The 15,633-nt window shown below is 59.2% G+C and overlaps 1 protein-coding gene across 17 annotated transcripts in view; it reads right to left on the bottom strand.

The window, feature by feature from the left end:
- MED15 (mediator complex subunit 15) overlaps positions 1–15,633 on the bottom strand; it is a 69,435-nt gene that overhangs the window by 2,658 nt on the left and 51,144 nt on the right. For 6 of the 17 annotated variants that reach the window (XM_036993087.2, XM_036993084.2, XM_036993094.2 and 3 more), the window contains 9 exons: positions 14,305–14,576; positions 13,279–13,581; positions 12,196–12,303; positions 7,179–7,298; positions 1,607–1,743; positions 1,393–1,520; positions 1,109–1,243; positions 971–1,034; positions 20–86 (listed from right to left, as the gene is read on the bottom strand). In XM_036993087.2, coding sequence (XP_036848982.2) covers positions 20–86; positions 971–1,034; positions 1,109–1,243; positions 1,393–1,520; positions 1,607–1,743; positions 7,179–7,298; positions 12,196–12,303; positions 13,279–13,581; positions 14,305–14,576 — 1,334 coding nt within the window. The remainder of the gene's footprint in view (positions 1–19; positions 87–970; positions 1,035–1,108; positions 1,244–1,392; positions 1,521–1,606; positions 1,744–7,178; positions 7,299–12,195; positions 12,304–13,278; positions 13,582–14,304; positions 14,577–15,633) is intronic. The other 11 variants (XM_036993090.2, XM_036993100.2, XM_036993095.2 and 8 more) reach the window with 10 other exon arrangements.

Here is a 15,633-nt window from a genome sequence, read left to right on the forward strand (position 1 = left end):
GGCCACAGTGCCCACTCACCACCGCCATGTCATTCTTGAGTTTCTCCAGGGCAATCTCACACTTCTGCAGTGTTTTCAAGGGGCACCTGTGGAGGAAATGATGGGGGCCCTTTGTACTGGAGGCTGCCAAGCCCATGCACTTGAGAGCTGATCCCAACCACTGCCCACCTGCGGACAGAACCAATTCCAAGGCACTGGCCACTCCAACCCTCCACAGGAATCCCAGTCAGTCAACCGTTTTCAGCCCTGGAGTCTAAGGTAAGGGGGTCCCACCTCCAGGAGCCACCCAGTTCTTGGTGACAGAACAAGGCATACGTGTGCTGTGTCAAGGAGAGGAACAGAGGCCAGGCACCTGCACCCCCTGGCCCTATACTGCAATGAGGGGTCAATTCAAGAGGGCTTGGAAGGCCGCCCAGTTCCACAGTGACAAGCATTCTGCCCAGGTGAGCAGAACAGGGAAGACCTCTGAGAAGGGAAGCATGGCTGAAGCCAGGGTGGGGCAGGTCGTCTGGCACTAGCCAGGCTCTGGAGTGCAGAGCAGCTTGGCTACGCAGGCAGAGAAGGGTGTGGGTGCGGTGTCCAGAGCCCACCAAGTGCTTCTCAAGGCACCGGCCTGTTTCATTTTCACAGCCAGCTTATGGGAGCCACAGCTGCCGCCTTCTGCATGTGGGGTAGCTACGACAGTTGTCTGCCCAAGGCAAATTAAGGGCGGGGTGGAAGGTCATACTGAAGCCCGTCTGGGCCAGCTGGATCGGTGGGGACTCTGCAAGCCCGGACGTGGCCAGTGGCCTGATGAGGCACAGTGGTGACGGCCACAGGGCAGAGCTGGGTGGTGGCAAAGGCAGGGCAGGGAGCCCCTGTGCTGCTCTAGCTGCATGTCACCACCGAGCCCTCGCCGAGGCTGGGTGGCCAGGCTTCTGGCCGTGGGGGCAGCGTCGTCCTTCCCCCCGAGGCCTGGGGCAAAGCTCACCGCTTGGAGGGGTCCGTCAGGATATCCAGAAGGCTCTTCATCTTACTCAGGTCCTTTTTTCGGTCTGGGACAGAAAAGGGGACACTAGGAGCTGGGCTTGGGCTGGCTACGGGTGCGCCCGCCCGGCGCCAGGCCCACCTTCGTTCTTGTCGATCTTGTTGATCATGCGGCGCAGGGGCTCGATGTACTTGGACAGCTGCTTTAGCTTGTCCAGGTACTGCTGCTCCTCAGCCTGGCTAGCGCCTGCTGGGCTCAGGACGGAGCTGGGGTTCACTGCAGGACACGCCTGGTGAGTGAGCCACCCCACAAAAGCCTGGCTCTGCAGACCCGCAGGGTGGGGTCTCAGGGCCTCAGGGATCCCGGTGCTCACTCGCCCCACTGGAGCCGAGGTCTGGGCCGAACCCACCCCAAGTCCAACTTACCGGGAGTGTTCAGAGGTCCCGGGGAGGGAACACTGAAGTTCTGTGGAGTGCGTGCTGTCACTGGGCTCTGGGAAGGCTGTGGTGAGGGGCTGGGCAGGAAGCTACTGGGGGAAGGGGCGGGGCCGGAGCTGCAGCAGAGGAAAGGAGGCACGTGTGTGGGGGGCACCAGCCACCCCAGGAGCCGGGCAGGAAGGGGTCCCCCAGCCGGGCCTACCTGACATTGGAGTTGGGCTGCGAGCTGGGCTGACTGGGCTGCGGGGACGGCTGGGGGGGAGGTGGCATCGACTGCGGGGTCTGCACCTGCTGGCCGGGTGATGGCGAGGGCAGCATGGTGAGGGTGTTCTGGCTGACCTGGAAGGGGAGGGGGCTCAGCCTGCCTCGAGCTCTCTCTCCTGCTGTGCCGCTGTGCCCGCCCGCCCAGCCTGTGGGCCCCGTGTCCGCAGGAGCCCCTCCTCTCAGCCTCACTGCACACCCTTCCTCGTCTTTTGCTCAGACACCTACCTCTGAAATACAAACACCGGCACCGCCCCCGCCTGGAGCACACGGGGACCAAGCGCTGGCACCAAGGGCAGGCCGGGCAGCTCTTGCTCCCTGGCAGGGAGACCCACAAGCCTCTGGGCTATGACAGAGCATCCCCACGACCCTGCCTCATGGCTGTGGCAGCCTGGGGGGTTGCCAGGGGAAGCCTACGGCCTCAGATGATACCACCTGGCCCCCACCTACATCCTCCCCCCTGCGGCCAGTGAGGACCTGAGCTGTGACGGGGGGACTGTCCCCCCGCATGCCACCAGGAGCCCACTCCGCTCCCAAGGCCACCGGGGACGTATCTGACGCTCAGTGGAAGCACAGCGGCCCACGTCAGCTCCGCTGCACACCAGGCCCGGGGCCCCTCCGTCCGGCGGTTAGGCAGCCCCGGCTGGGACGGGAGAGCAGCTCACTGCCACTCTCAGAGGCTGCCTCCTCAGCTGCAGGGCCGGGGCTGCCCCACACCCTCAGTCCTCTATGGGGAGAGCACAGGGCGTCGGCCGCACCACGTCACCACCAGGGATGCAGCCGTACTTGTCTGTGAACCCTGCCAGATGAGCCACACAGCCCAGGAATCAGGGACAGGCGTGTGTGCAGTGACCACCTTCCACAGCAGAGGCACAAGGCAACTCTGGGGAGGTAGCTGCCTACCAGCCCTGGGCACCAATGACGGCAGCACAGTGGCCCAGGCCCTCACCACACTAGCACCTGGGGGCTGGAGGCATGGCTTTGCCCACACCCTGGTCAACTCCCTGCACGCCTTGAGGGTCCCCTCACAGCCTCTTCCTGGAGGCCAGCACATACCCACCCCTGCCTCCTGGGCCCTCCGGTTCTGCAGACAGACTCTGGCGCCCCCCCAGGCACTCTGGCCACAGCTTCACGCCTCTCTCTCTCCCACTTACTCCCTCTGCTGGTGCTGGGCTACCGGGTTAGGATCACTCTGTGCGGGTTGCTACCTTTTTCGGTTCTTCAATCACAGAACAGAAAGAGCATTTGGAGGAGCCCAGATTCCAGCAGGGACAGGTGCCCACCCCCCGCACCCCGGACCAAGCTCCCGAGGGAACCGTCCACGCCTCCTGACCCTCAGCTTCAGCGCCTCCCACCAGGTGTGCAGGACTGAGCCGCATGGTGGCCACAGCACAACCCTCCCTCCATGGCTGGGCAGAGGACCAAACCCCTGCTGCTGGCCCAGCAGGACAACAAACACAACGGGCTGCTCCCACGGCCTGTGCCCAGGCCTGCAGATGGGCCGAGGGGCCTCTGGCTGCCGGGCCCACTTGCTCCGCCGAGGAGAACAAAATGGCTCCAGGCGATTCACACTGATGACAGCAAGTCAGAAACGGGTGGGTGGCTTAGTGTGCTATGCTGAACGGGGCGCAGCAGGTGCCCCAAACAGGATGCGCGTCCCAGAGCCAGAGTGTGCAGAGCCCCAGGGTGGGCAGCATGGCCCTGCTTTGGAAAACAGGCTCTAGGATCCACAGTGCCAACAAGCTCCCAGAACTAGGGAGGTGAACAGGTCATCCAGAAGGTCCTGCAGAGGACCAGACGGTGCCAAGGAGGGGGCAGCGCAGGCCCGTGGCCTTGCCCGCAGTGGGTTCCTGCCAAAGCCCAGCTGCTCACCTCCCTGGGAGCCCCTGCTGCCACCCTTCCCTGGCCCTGGCCTCTCCCTCCCAGCCTGGGCGCCCCCTGCCCAAGGAGGCATCTCAGCCTCTGCTCAAGCAGCTGTCCCCCTGAAGGCATCTAGTCCACCTGCAGGCCAAGGCTGGTGCCTCTCTGAAGGGAGACAAAGCGCCCGCGGAGCGGCACGGCCGGCATGGAGCTGCCGCAGAGCGAAGGCCACTCCGCAGCTCACCTCCCGCCCACCATCTGGAGCTGCACTGCAGAAGGTGCCCTCAGCATGCAGACCATGGGGAAACAGGGTGCACCCGGCCCACCCCTTCTGCTTTGGGCTCCACAGAGCCACTGGACACACACGGCTCTCCTGGGTGTGAGGCAGAGGGTCTAAGACGTGGGGAAGAGCGGCCTGACCAGGCTGGGCCAAGTGCTTGACGCCTCTGCTTCCTCCCTGAAGCCTGGCCTGCGCCGCACCCATCCACGTTCTAGACTGCCACCTGAAACCCCTTGGCCTCCGCCAGCCTCTCTCTCTGTACCTCACAACTCCCTTGGAAAGATGCATGATTCCAGTTGGCAGCAAACATCCCCTTCTGCAGTTTCTTCAGAACCCCCTTGGCACAAGGCTCCCAGGCCTCTCGAATCCCATCACCAGACCCTCCTGGGTGGGGAGCAGCCACCCGGAGGCCCATGTCAAGGAAAAACTGGCCTAGCGAGGCCACTGGCAAGACGAAAACCCCAGTCTTCAGGTTTACATCAGGTCTGCCCAGCCTCTGGGGTGGACAGCAAGATGGCTGTGCCCTTCAGTCACACATGAGCGCCACCGAGGGGAGAGTCACCACCCCATGCATTCTTCCCTCTCTGGGCACGTTCTGCAGGGGCATGTGTGCGTCACAGCTGCTGGCAAAGCTACACCTCAGTGGAGGCAAATGAGTGCTGCCTGCTGTCACCTGCATGTAACAGATGGGAGTGCAGTCAGTAGGCAGGGCCTTGCTCGGGGCCCCTTGGCCAGCTGGGGAGTGCGGGCACTCTGGCACCACCTGCCTCCCGAGGGTGTGGGAACGGGGGGGGGGGGGGCAGACGGCAAGCTCGGGGCAAACAGCAGAGGATGAAGGGCATCAGGGCAGGAAGGCTGGTCTGGGGAGCTTCCTGCTGTGAAGACAACTCAAGAAGGCTGCCAGCACCAAGCGCTCCAGCCTTCTTGGGACCACAGCACCCACCAGACACCCCTGGATCTGCCCCACACTCCTGGATCCTGCCCACGATGTGTCCCCAGGAGTCACTGTCCAGAGCAAAGCCAAACGTGGGCCTCACCATGGCTCTACCTGCTTACACTAAGGGAGCAGCAGAAGAGGGACCCCTGCCTTGTCATGGTGGCCTGGGTCCACGAGGCGTCCCCATGACAACATGAAGACGCAGCCACGAGACACACTGTAGGGGCAGGGGCAGGGGCAGGGGCGAGGCTGAGAAGCATGTGCCGTCTCAAGAAGGCTGCTGGAAGAGGGGAATGCCTATTTTGCCTGTTTTCTTGGACCCAATTTGCTGCCACAAAGGACAGAACCAGACAAGCAGTGTGGACGCTGAAGCACATCTTGCTGAGGAGCTGTGTGCAGGTGGCCGGGGGCCAACAGCAGCCACTGGCTATGCCCTGTGGACACACTGAGGTCCGGAGGCGCCGGCTGCCGGGAGCGCGGGTGGGAGGCCTGCTGGACTGCAGGGGCAGCTCACAGTTATGCTTCAATGATGCGCTCCTGGAATAAGCTGGCTTTTCTTGGGAGAGACTGGATTAGACAGACAGTGACGCAGAAGCAGCTGCGCACCGGTTCTGGAACCAGCTGTGTGGCCGGCCAGATGCCACTGCTACAGGGGAAGGGCAGGGGGAGAGAGTGGGTTTAAATCCAGAAGAGGGGGCCCTGCTGAGAGGCCGAGGTGGGCAGACAGCAGCTGCAGAGCCTGGGCTGAGGACGCTTTAAGTGGAGCGAGTGCCTTGGTCCGTTTTGATAGGGGAAGGTGGCACCTCCCGCTTGAGTGCTGCTGGGGGACCACGACTGAGGTGACTATGAAGAGCCCTCCTAAAGATCCGAGCTGACTCACCGCGTGAGAACAAACAACCTGCACAGAAGGAACCTGACTCGAGGCCTGGCACAGAGGACACACTGAAAATGCTGGGGATTCTTACTGTTTTTATAAACATCAGGCCTGCATGCTGACGCCAAGGTCATTCCCCAACAGCCAAGAGTCCGACCCGACTCTGTCTGCCTGATGCACGCTGAGCCAGACACTGTGGAAAGAACAGCCCTCTCGAGACCAAAGAGCTGAGAATCCAAAGGGCTTGGAGGGCAGGAGACAACAGCGACACGTGAGCGGCGACGGGGCTGGAGGATGGCCTCCAGGAGCTGTGTGCGGGCTCTGGCCCACCTTGCCCTGCTCACCGTCTTGGCCACATGGCCCACTCCCCAAGCCCTGTGGATCTTTCACCAGCAGTTCCAGCCACTTCCTTGTCCCAAACCCAACGATTCCAAAAGGGAGGTCAATGCCAAAGAACTCACACTTAAATCCGTAAGAAACTGTGGTAACGGCCCACATGGGGTGACCCCGGGGGCTGGGAACCAGGAGGGGTGAAAACAGACTGTCCCCAGACAGCAGCACCTTGGCCTCAGGAAGGCCCTCGCCACTGCCTCAGAGCAGCATCGTGGCACAGGGCCTGGCACCAGCGAGACCCGAAGCCCGCACAGGGCGGTCGGGGAAGGGCGGGGGCCACTGTGATTAGGATCCCTGGTGCATCTCCCTTACCACAGAAATGGAATTTTGAAGTTTTGGCAAATCTGAGGTTTTCACAGCATACCCACTAAAATGGAAAGTCCTTAATTAAGGAACCTTAGTGCCATTTTATTCTCAGAATCTCAGAACAGCACCTGGCCCACGGAATGGACGTGACGACTGTTTATGAAACAAATAACTACACCATGGAAGAACTCCAAATGTTACACGGTGATGGCCGGCCAGGCGCTCACACCCCAAAGCAGCGCGATGTACATGTTAGTCTTTGTATACCTACCAACGCAGGGGTGTGGTCGGAGAATCCCCCACCCCACGCAGTGGCCTCCAGAACAGCATGGTCCACAGAACTTTCCACACAATGGACTGACCTGTTCTATGATCCATGCTGCCCAGCACGGCAGCCTCGAGCTTCCCCGTGGGGCCACTGGGCGCTTGAACTGATACTGAATTTCTACCAACTGTAACTTGAAGAATTAACTCTTTAGCTTTATGTAGTTTTAATTGATTTAAATGTATGGCTAGTGGTATTAGAGAGCACGCCACTAGAAAGCAAAATATTTGCTTGGCTTCTGTTTTATTTTATCACAAAAATAACAGCAGCATCACTACCTAAAATACTAAAAATTTAAAAAAGATACTTAGCTCCCACTTTGTCCAGAAAATGAACACATTAGAACTATCCAAAACATTAAAATGAACCCAGATGTTTACTTCTATGCTCTCAATAAACACAGTGGGTGGGCCTCACGTGGGTGCAGCTGGCCCTCTGAGAGTCGCTGCGAAGGAAGTCGCCATGACTCAGTGTGCCTCACAAAGGCGCGCTGGGGACCCTGACATCCCGGGGGCCCTGGGTGCTGCCCCGTAAATACCTGTGCCGAGGGCTGTCCGCCCAAAGGGATGGAACTTGACGGGACGGCAGACACAGCGGTGGTGGGCGGGAACCGGGCTCTTACTTGCATCCCGCCTTGGGCCAAGGCTGCGTTGATCATCTTGAGGACAGAGGGACAACAGAAATGGTGATCGCAACAAAGAAACGCAGTGCATGGGTGGGTGGAGAGCCGTGCAGAGCCTCCTCAACAAGGAGCACCCACAGGTGAGGGGCCCTAGAGGGCTCGGGGTGGCTTGGAGAAGGGGAGACGGACCTACGTGTTCAAGACCACAGCACTGAGGCCTGGCTGGGCATCAGGAGTTCAGAGGAGCCGCCAAGAATGCCACCTCCAGGCCTCTCTGTTCCACCAGCAGCTCTCCCTAAACAGACCTCTGGCCTGCTGCCAGACCCAGAGAACCCTCAGAGCCAGACCTCAAGGACCAGAGGCGGGGACTGTGGGAGACCAGGCGCCTGGGGCAGCCTTTGGGCAAGTACACTCCACCGAAGCTTGGCGAGAAGTTGGCATCATGAGAACCAAGGAAGAGTCCATGTAACCTGGCTCTCGGCACTTCCTTCTTGGGGCCGCAGAGTGAGAGCACCTCCCCGGACCTGAGCTTGAACCATCTCCTCTCCTCCAGGCCTCAAACTGGTTTTCTTCTGTTACTAAAATCAGGGGGACCTGGGCAAGGGTGTCCTGGGACTCTGCCTGAGGCCTTGCCGTCTGAGGATGTACGCCGCCCACAGGGACACGGGTCAGGGCCATCCCTAAATATACAAGACACCTGCAGACTCCAGGACGCCAGAACGCTCTAGAACCATCCTCCTCATCCACTCTTACTTCTGGAAGCATAAAGGCAGCAGGGCAGGCTGAGCACGGCAGTGCGTCTGGGCTGAACAGAGAATGGAGTCCTAGCCTGGTCCTGGAGATGAGGGCTGGCCTGCATTCACGACTGTTAGGATGAACCCAAACCCACACAGCACAGCCACATTCAGAAAGGAAGCAGGACCGATCTGTGGAAAGACAGCACATCTGTCCCAGGAGACTGTGAGCTGGTCTGAGACCAAGTGGCGCTGATGGCCATCTAGTCCATGCGGTGAGCTGTGCCGGGGACAAGGCTCCGAAGCAGGAGGAGGACCTTCCTGGAAACCTCTGGTCTCACATCACAGGTCACATGCAGCAGACACAAGCTGGGGTGACACAATCAGCAGCAGATGCCAACCTGCTGGGCTCGGAGTGGAGGATCCTGCAGCCACACAACAAAATAACTTGGGGTGGGGGTGTCTGCTAAGATGCAGGCACGGTCCTGAAGAGCCCGCCACTCCATCGGACACCAGTGGGACAGCGGTAGGGCATCCGAGTGCTCGGCGTATCAGAGCTCCCAAAAGGAAGCCTCGGGGACACGTGCCTGTCCCCCCTGGGAGGCCTGCTGCCCGCACCAAGGAGGGGGGTGCCACAAGCAACTCTCTCTGGGATTGGCTCCTGGGCTGAGGCCAGGTGGGGGTGAACAGTGACCAGGGCCAGTTACAAGCAGCTGGTGCTACACTCAGAGCCCATCAGTGGCTCAACACTACCTCTCCCAGTGGGAGAAACCTTGAGACCTAAGTCAGGTGGCATGAGAGAGGTGGACATGCTTTTCCAGGAAGAAACAAAAGTCATAAGGAATGAACAGCTTAAATCTAACTTGCTGCCGACTTGTTTCTTGTAAATGAGAACTCCTGAGAGGGGACGCTCCTTTTTGTTCACCATACGTTCTAATGAACACACACTAGTGCTAAACCAGGCAGCAACCATCAGCTCCTCCTCCCACGCTCCAGTGACTGCAGCTCACTGCCTCCCCACACCCAACCACCCAGAAAGGAAGTCAAGCTCCAGCCCGAAGGCTGTGGGCCGGCCCCCCCAAACCCCCCCACCCCCGCCAGGTTACTGGGCAGGAGGGCCCAGAAGGAGGAGAAATCAGCAAACAGCAGCCATGTTACAGGCTTGCGTATCAGGGAGGTGTGGAGGACTGCGGTGAAGTTTCCATACACTGAAAGAACAACGGGTTAACAGGCAAAAGAACAGGGCTTATTTGGAAATGGAGACGCATTCTATTTTCTGGTTTTATCCGTGCCTGGTGTCTGCCAAGATGCAGACACAGATAAAGGTTAAGAAGAAAGAGAAGTTAGCAGCCCTCCTGCTGTGTTCTAGTAAATCCCACTGTGGGTGGCCTTTCTCATCTACACTGAGCAACATCAGATAAAACGGAGCCAAGCAGGGATTACAGCAGAGGGCTCACAGATTTTCCTGGAACACCCAGATTCCAAATTCAACCCCAGGCTGAGAGCCCAGCCCCCCAAGAGGGCCACAGCGCAGGCAAGCACGCAACAGGGCACCCCTCTTCCTGTCTGGGAGCGAAGATGTGAGAGGCAGGGTGCTCAGGCCCCAAACCCAGTACTTCTCTCACAGAAACACCAGAACCAGCCACACATCAGGACACACATCACTGGTGACAGCAAAACACTGGACATGATCTCAGGATCCGAGCACCAGTCAGTAATTAAGGACAGCAGGCACATTCCTAAAAGGAATTATCACACAGCCACATAAAATAATGTTGCCCAATGGTTTTTAATTACAGAGAACATTTTACTTCTACTGTAACGTGAATAGGAAAGAAGCCACACATAAAATTCTATGTATGTCTTTACGACCTCAACAAGGAAGAGCAATGGAAAGAGAAGAAATGAAGCCAAACTGTCCTGCACTAGAATGTTTCCCCCATTTATACTTCTCTCGACTTTCTATCTTCTACAGAACGTATTTTTTTAAGTTTTTGGGTCAGAATGTCTGCAGCCTTGTCTGCTTTACACACTGCAAAGGCAGGCTGTAAACCCAGAGGCTCCCCCATGAGAGGACTTGTCATCCCCAGGGACCACAAACTGCCCTGCATCCAGCGAGGCAGGACTGAGCCCCGGGACAAACAGCAACTCAGAGGCAGGGGACCTTAAGGGCCCGTCTCTGGGCTGAGAGGCACAGCCTGAATGTGCACTGCACATGCTGGGGCTTCAAGTGCCTCTGCCACTGGCCCTGGGCATCCTGAGGCACAGCCATGCACCACGTAGCACACACAAGGCCTCTTGTCTGCTCTGCCCAGGGCTGGTCTCAGGCACACAGAAGGGAGGTGGACATCACTCCTGGGAAGCCTGATGGAGCATTCCTCCTAGAAGCAAACCCACCCCTGAACACTCAAGTGGTGACCCCTTTCTCCTCCCCAGCTACCAGAGACCCAGTCTTCCCCAAGTCCCCACTGGAAGAGCTCTGGGCCCACCTCAGTTCTGCCTGCCAGCAGCGGGGAAAGGAGGTCACAAATCAAACCAACTCTCAAGGACACGGAGCCCACAACCAAGCTCCCGAGCCAGCAGGACTGGGGCCTCCAAGGAGCAGAGGGTGTGCTCCTGGGGGAGGGGCAGAGCCACTGCAGGGAGGGGCGGAGCTGTGAGTGGCTCCGAGCTGGGCGCTGGGTGCACACAGCTGCATGCACTTTTGGAAGGTGGTGAGGGGAGTTACAGGGAGCCCTGAGCTAGAAGCCTACAAACACTGCAGCAGAATGGGCCCGGTCCATGGGAAAACATCGACTGTTTGCTACCCAAACACCAAGAAATGGCATGAAAAAGGAAGCTTGCTTCAGCACCACCTGCTACAAGGTAAAGAATGCCAAGTCTGCCACTTCCCTGCTGGACTGGATCTGAGGTGCGGTTTCTATGAACTGTGGTCCAGGGACAGGGGAGGGAGGGTCACGAAGCAGCAAGGACAATGGCTCCTGTGGGCTGGGTGGTCACTGTGTACTGCCACCATCCCGGCTCTGACCACACACCTGGGATACACAGCTGTGGTGGCAGAGAAGGACTCCAACATTGTCATATAGGGCAGCCAGCCCCTCCCCAGCTACAAACATGAAATCCGTGGTATGTTTAGCACAAGACCACATCTGGGCAAGCTGGTGGGGAGTTCTGGGTCCAGGCCACTTGGTGCAGGGGCTATGGAGGCTGCTGGACTGACCTGGCTACATCCACCCCCCTCGGGTAGCTTCCCACAGACTCCAGCAACGTGACTAGGACCAGGAAGGCCTATTTCTGTGAAATGCCATCTGACACTAACAGAACAGACTCATCTCAGGAGTGCTCATGTGGTGCTGGTACCATAACAGGGAGCCCGGCGAACCTGCGGGGAACTAGCAGCACAGGGCCCCGCAGGGGCGCTCAGCACGGCAGCCCAGCATGGGGCAGCCCGGCATCGGGCAGGTGCTGGCTGAAGACTTAGCCAACACGCCTGCTCTAAAACCAACATTCTTCTGCAGCAGGACGGGCACTCCCACTGCCAGGAGGTGAGAAGGATGAAGCCCCAGCCTGAATGTCTCCTCTCCTTGGCACCTATGGAAAAGCCAGCCCCCCAGACACCAGTGAGGAGCTGGCCCCACCAGGGAAGGCTGGACAGGGCCTGCTCTGTCCCACCGACTTTCAGCAAGCACAGCGCGGGTGTGGCGGGCCTGCTCCACACTTACCAGCACAGGCGGCGAGCACAAGAAGGCTCTGGGCAAGGGGCAGGGGCACAAATCTCTCCCATCTGCTGGAGCCAAACACCGCCATTCTTGTGCTCTTCCTAGTTTCTAGAGAGCTGTCCACCCCCCACCGACCTCACACTCAGAGCTGAGGTGAGGATGGGTCCCCGACACTCCTCCAATATGTGTCTCAGAGAAGTAAAGCAGATGGAAGGTGTCAGAGGATGGGTGGGAACAACATGTGTCCTACACACTAGGGGTACCCGGATATGACCAAGCAGAGCTGGCCACCCCGAGGGCTCAGCTGCCAGCTCCCTGGGGAGCCCTCGTCTGCAGAGTGCCAGTCAGGAAAGAGTAGCCCCATGCTTTACCGACCCAGCCCGATCCACCCCTCACCACAGAGCACCTGCAACCCAGCTCCGTGTGCAGGTGACACGCACCCGCCAGTGTACCGAAGCCCTCGGCTCCAGAGGCCCTCACCTGGACTCCAGAACCCACTATCTGGGAGGCCTGGGCTGCCGGCCCTGCGGCCTGCGGCTGCGCTGGGGACTGCACCTGCGGCTGCTGCACCACCATCGGAGCTCGGACCTGAGGGAGGAAGCGTAAGGCGACTTGGGGCCGCCCAGGGCAGAGGGCAGAGCTCCCCCCACTTCTGTGGGAGCTTTGACCCTGAGAAGGGGGAGGAGACTGTCAGGATTTCACTAGCTCCAATGTCACCTCACTGGCCTTCCCTTATCCCTAGTTCATCAGAGATATACCACACCACCCTGGCCCTGAGTAGGCACAGTTGAGCACCACCTCCCATGACTCTGGCAAGAAGGAAGTGCAGCTTCCCACTGGGATGTCGCCACAGCCATCACCACCAGCAACTGCTGCAAGCAAAGTGACAGCTTCCAAGGCCAAGCACACGGCCAAGCCTGTCCCACCTCTGGGCCAAACACACTGATGACGTGCAAGAGCCCCACCCAGAACTCCAACTCCTTGGAGGAAAACAGGGCCAGGGGATCGGCTAGTTGCGGGGTGACCATCGCTGCTCCTTGTGACCCTGCTCGGCCTCCAGCCTGCCAGTGGGCCTCCTACTCAAGCCCCCACGTGGTTCAGCCATGGGCCCTGCCCCACCCGACTCTGAACCACAAGCAGAAAAAGCCATGACAACAGAGGAGGTGAGCCAACAACACATTAAAGCAGCCCCTTGATGAAGCTACCCCCGGCTTGGTGACAACATCCTGCCCTCTGCGTAAACATCACTAACTGGATTTCCTTCGGACAGAGATTCTCAATGAGACTGAAAGAAACTATTTTCTATCAACGACCTCCTAGGAAGCCTGGCAGTGACGGGACTCACCGCAAACATAACCGAGCAGTAGGCGCCGCTGTAGGCGCCCAATGGGAGCGGCGGCCCCAGAGCAAGAGGGGAGCGTGCTGCTCTCATCAGCCGTCCGCGATCCAGATGAGCCCAGGCCACGCTGGAACTGGCCACGCAGCTCACTGAGCTGGGCGCAGAGCACGCAAGAGGAGGGCACGGGAAGGTCGTGGTGGCGGCCCACGCCGGCTAGTACTCACGAGTTTCAGCTGTTGCTGGGAGTACAGCATCTGTGTGGGCAGTGCCGGTGCCTGGGACACCAAGGGCTGTGCCTGCGACTGTGGTGGGAGTGGCGGTGGCTGGGTCTGCGTGGCTGGCGGCTGGGTGGGCGGCGGCGGCGGCTGGTGGTGCTGTGTGTGGTGTAGCGGCTGCAGTGGCTGCGGCTGTGGCTGCGGAACGGCCGGTGGCTGGATAGGCGGCTGGGCCTGCAGCGCCTGCTGCTGCTGCTGCTGCTGCTGGAGCTGCAGCTGGGCCATGCGCAACTGCTGCTGCTGCTGCTGGAGCTGAGGGCACAATGAACAGCGCCTGCCGCAGCGCCCAAAAAGCCTGCCTGGGGTGTGCCCACATGGGGAGGGGCCACACCAGTGGGGCGGGGCTACAACAGGCTCCATACGGGACTACCCACACAGGGCAGGGCCACCCACAACAAGGGACACTGAGGACCCAAGTGTATGCCTGTGGCCCTGCCAGCAGACACCAGCCTGAGAATGACAGGCAGCCACGTAAGTGCCTGGAGGGCGCAGAGGCTGACACACAGGTGCAGCCCCCACGGAAGCCAGGTCAGCGCATGCATGACGGCGAAGCCGCTCCAGTGATGCTTTTTGGTCTCTGTGGCAGTCACCCAAACAAGCCTCAGGGAGATGTCAATGTCTGCTTTCTGGGGCAAGGAGGAACATCAGGGCTGAAGAGCCACCGTCAGCTTTGGGGACGGGGCCTGACCAGGACTCCCAGGGCATGGAGAGGGACGCTGGGGAAGGCACTGGGGGCAGGGCAGCCCCGCGGATTCCCTACCCAGTGGCAAGTCCGACGGCACCCAGCGCATGGCCACAGGCTGCACGCCCAGGGAGCTCTGCGCTCTGGTGACAGACTTCCGGCAGGACGAGCCCCTCCCGGACACTTGCAGCCCTCTGGTGCACACCCGGATGTCCCCACACTGGAGCACACGGGAGGTGCGCGCAAACAGCCGGCGGCCGCGGAGGCCCTCCCACGGCAAGGCCATCCACTACCTGCTGCTGGTTCTGGTGATGCAGCTTGATGAGCTGCTGCTGCTGCTGCTGCTGCTGCTGGAGCTGCTGCTGCTGCTGCACCACGGCCTGGAACTGCTGCTGCATGGCACTCTGCTGGGCCTGGAACTGCTGCTGCTGCTGCTGCTGCTGCAGCGCCGCTTGCTGCTGCTGGAACTGCTGCTGCTGCAGCGCCACCTGCTGGAGCTGCAGCTGGGCTGCAGGCGGCTGGTCAGCTGGGCGCTCGGACGGTGTGCTGCCCACCGCCCGCGTCGCTGGTGAAGGGGACAGGTGGGACCGGAGCGGTGTTTGTGCTGCTGTCAGAGCACGCGCTCTAGGATGGCTCTGCCACAACAGAGAGCCCTGCCTCGCACCCCAGACCTGTGCAGCCCCTAACGGCTTCTCAGAGCACGGGGTCCCCTCTGACAGTTCTCAGCCAGAGTAGTATGCAGTGTCACCATATCACAGCCTGTGAAAATGGTCTGTTTCTTTTCATGCTGACGACATTCCAGCACAAAAATTTCCCATTTTGTTTACCCACCATCAGCCAGTGGGTATTTGGATTGTTTCCACTTTTTTGTGATTATGAATAATGTTGCTGTGAACAAACATTTACAAGACTTTCTGTGCTGCAGTTTCTCTTGGGGGTATGAAAGATTCTGAAACTGACCATGGGGATGGCCACACAACTCTGAATACACTAAAATCACTAACACTGCACTTAAAATGGGTGAACTATGGGTGCATAAATTATATTTCAATAAAGCTGTCATTAAAAAAAAGAGATTGGCTTAAAGACGGCAGTGTGAGAGTTGAGACAGAAACCTCCTCCCAAACCATATATAATGTAAAAATATACCATATACAACTAATTCTGAATGAGCAAAAGAAAAGCAGGCTGAGACAGATGGCTGACATCTGGGGAAAAGAGCGGACCTCACAGAAAAGGGTAAAGTAGCAAAACCCTGATCTGGCGGGACCCGAGCCCCTCCCCCACCCCAGCTCACTGGCGGGAAGAAGAAAAACAGAGCAGGGAGGGCATAAAGGTCCAGCACTGCTGAACACCCAGCCCTGGGGGTCTGCTCTGGGAGCACGAACCTACATTGCATGGTGCTCTGGAGACTAGTGGGGTTGGAAAGCAAAGACAGGCAGAATACTGGGAGAGACTGAGATTCCAGCCGCCTGTGGAGAACAGGTAAGCCACAATCGGCTGCTCTGGGACAAAAGAAAGGTGGGCACTCTGACAGACCTCCCAAAAGCAAGAGGGCTGCTAAAGAGGCACAGATTGCACAGAGCTTGCTGCTTAAGAGAAAGTACAGGTGGACAAAATTT

The sequence above is a fragment of the Manis javanica genome, chromosome 15 (genome assembly GCF_040802235.1).
Source record: "Manis javanica isolate MJ-LG chromosome 15, MJ_LKY, whole genome shotgun sequence".
NCBI lineage: Eukaryota > Metazoa > Chordata > Mammalia > Pholidota > Manidae > Manis > Manis javanica.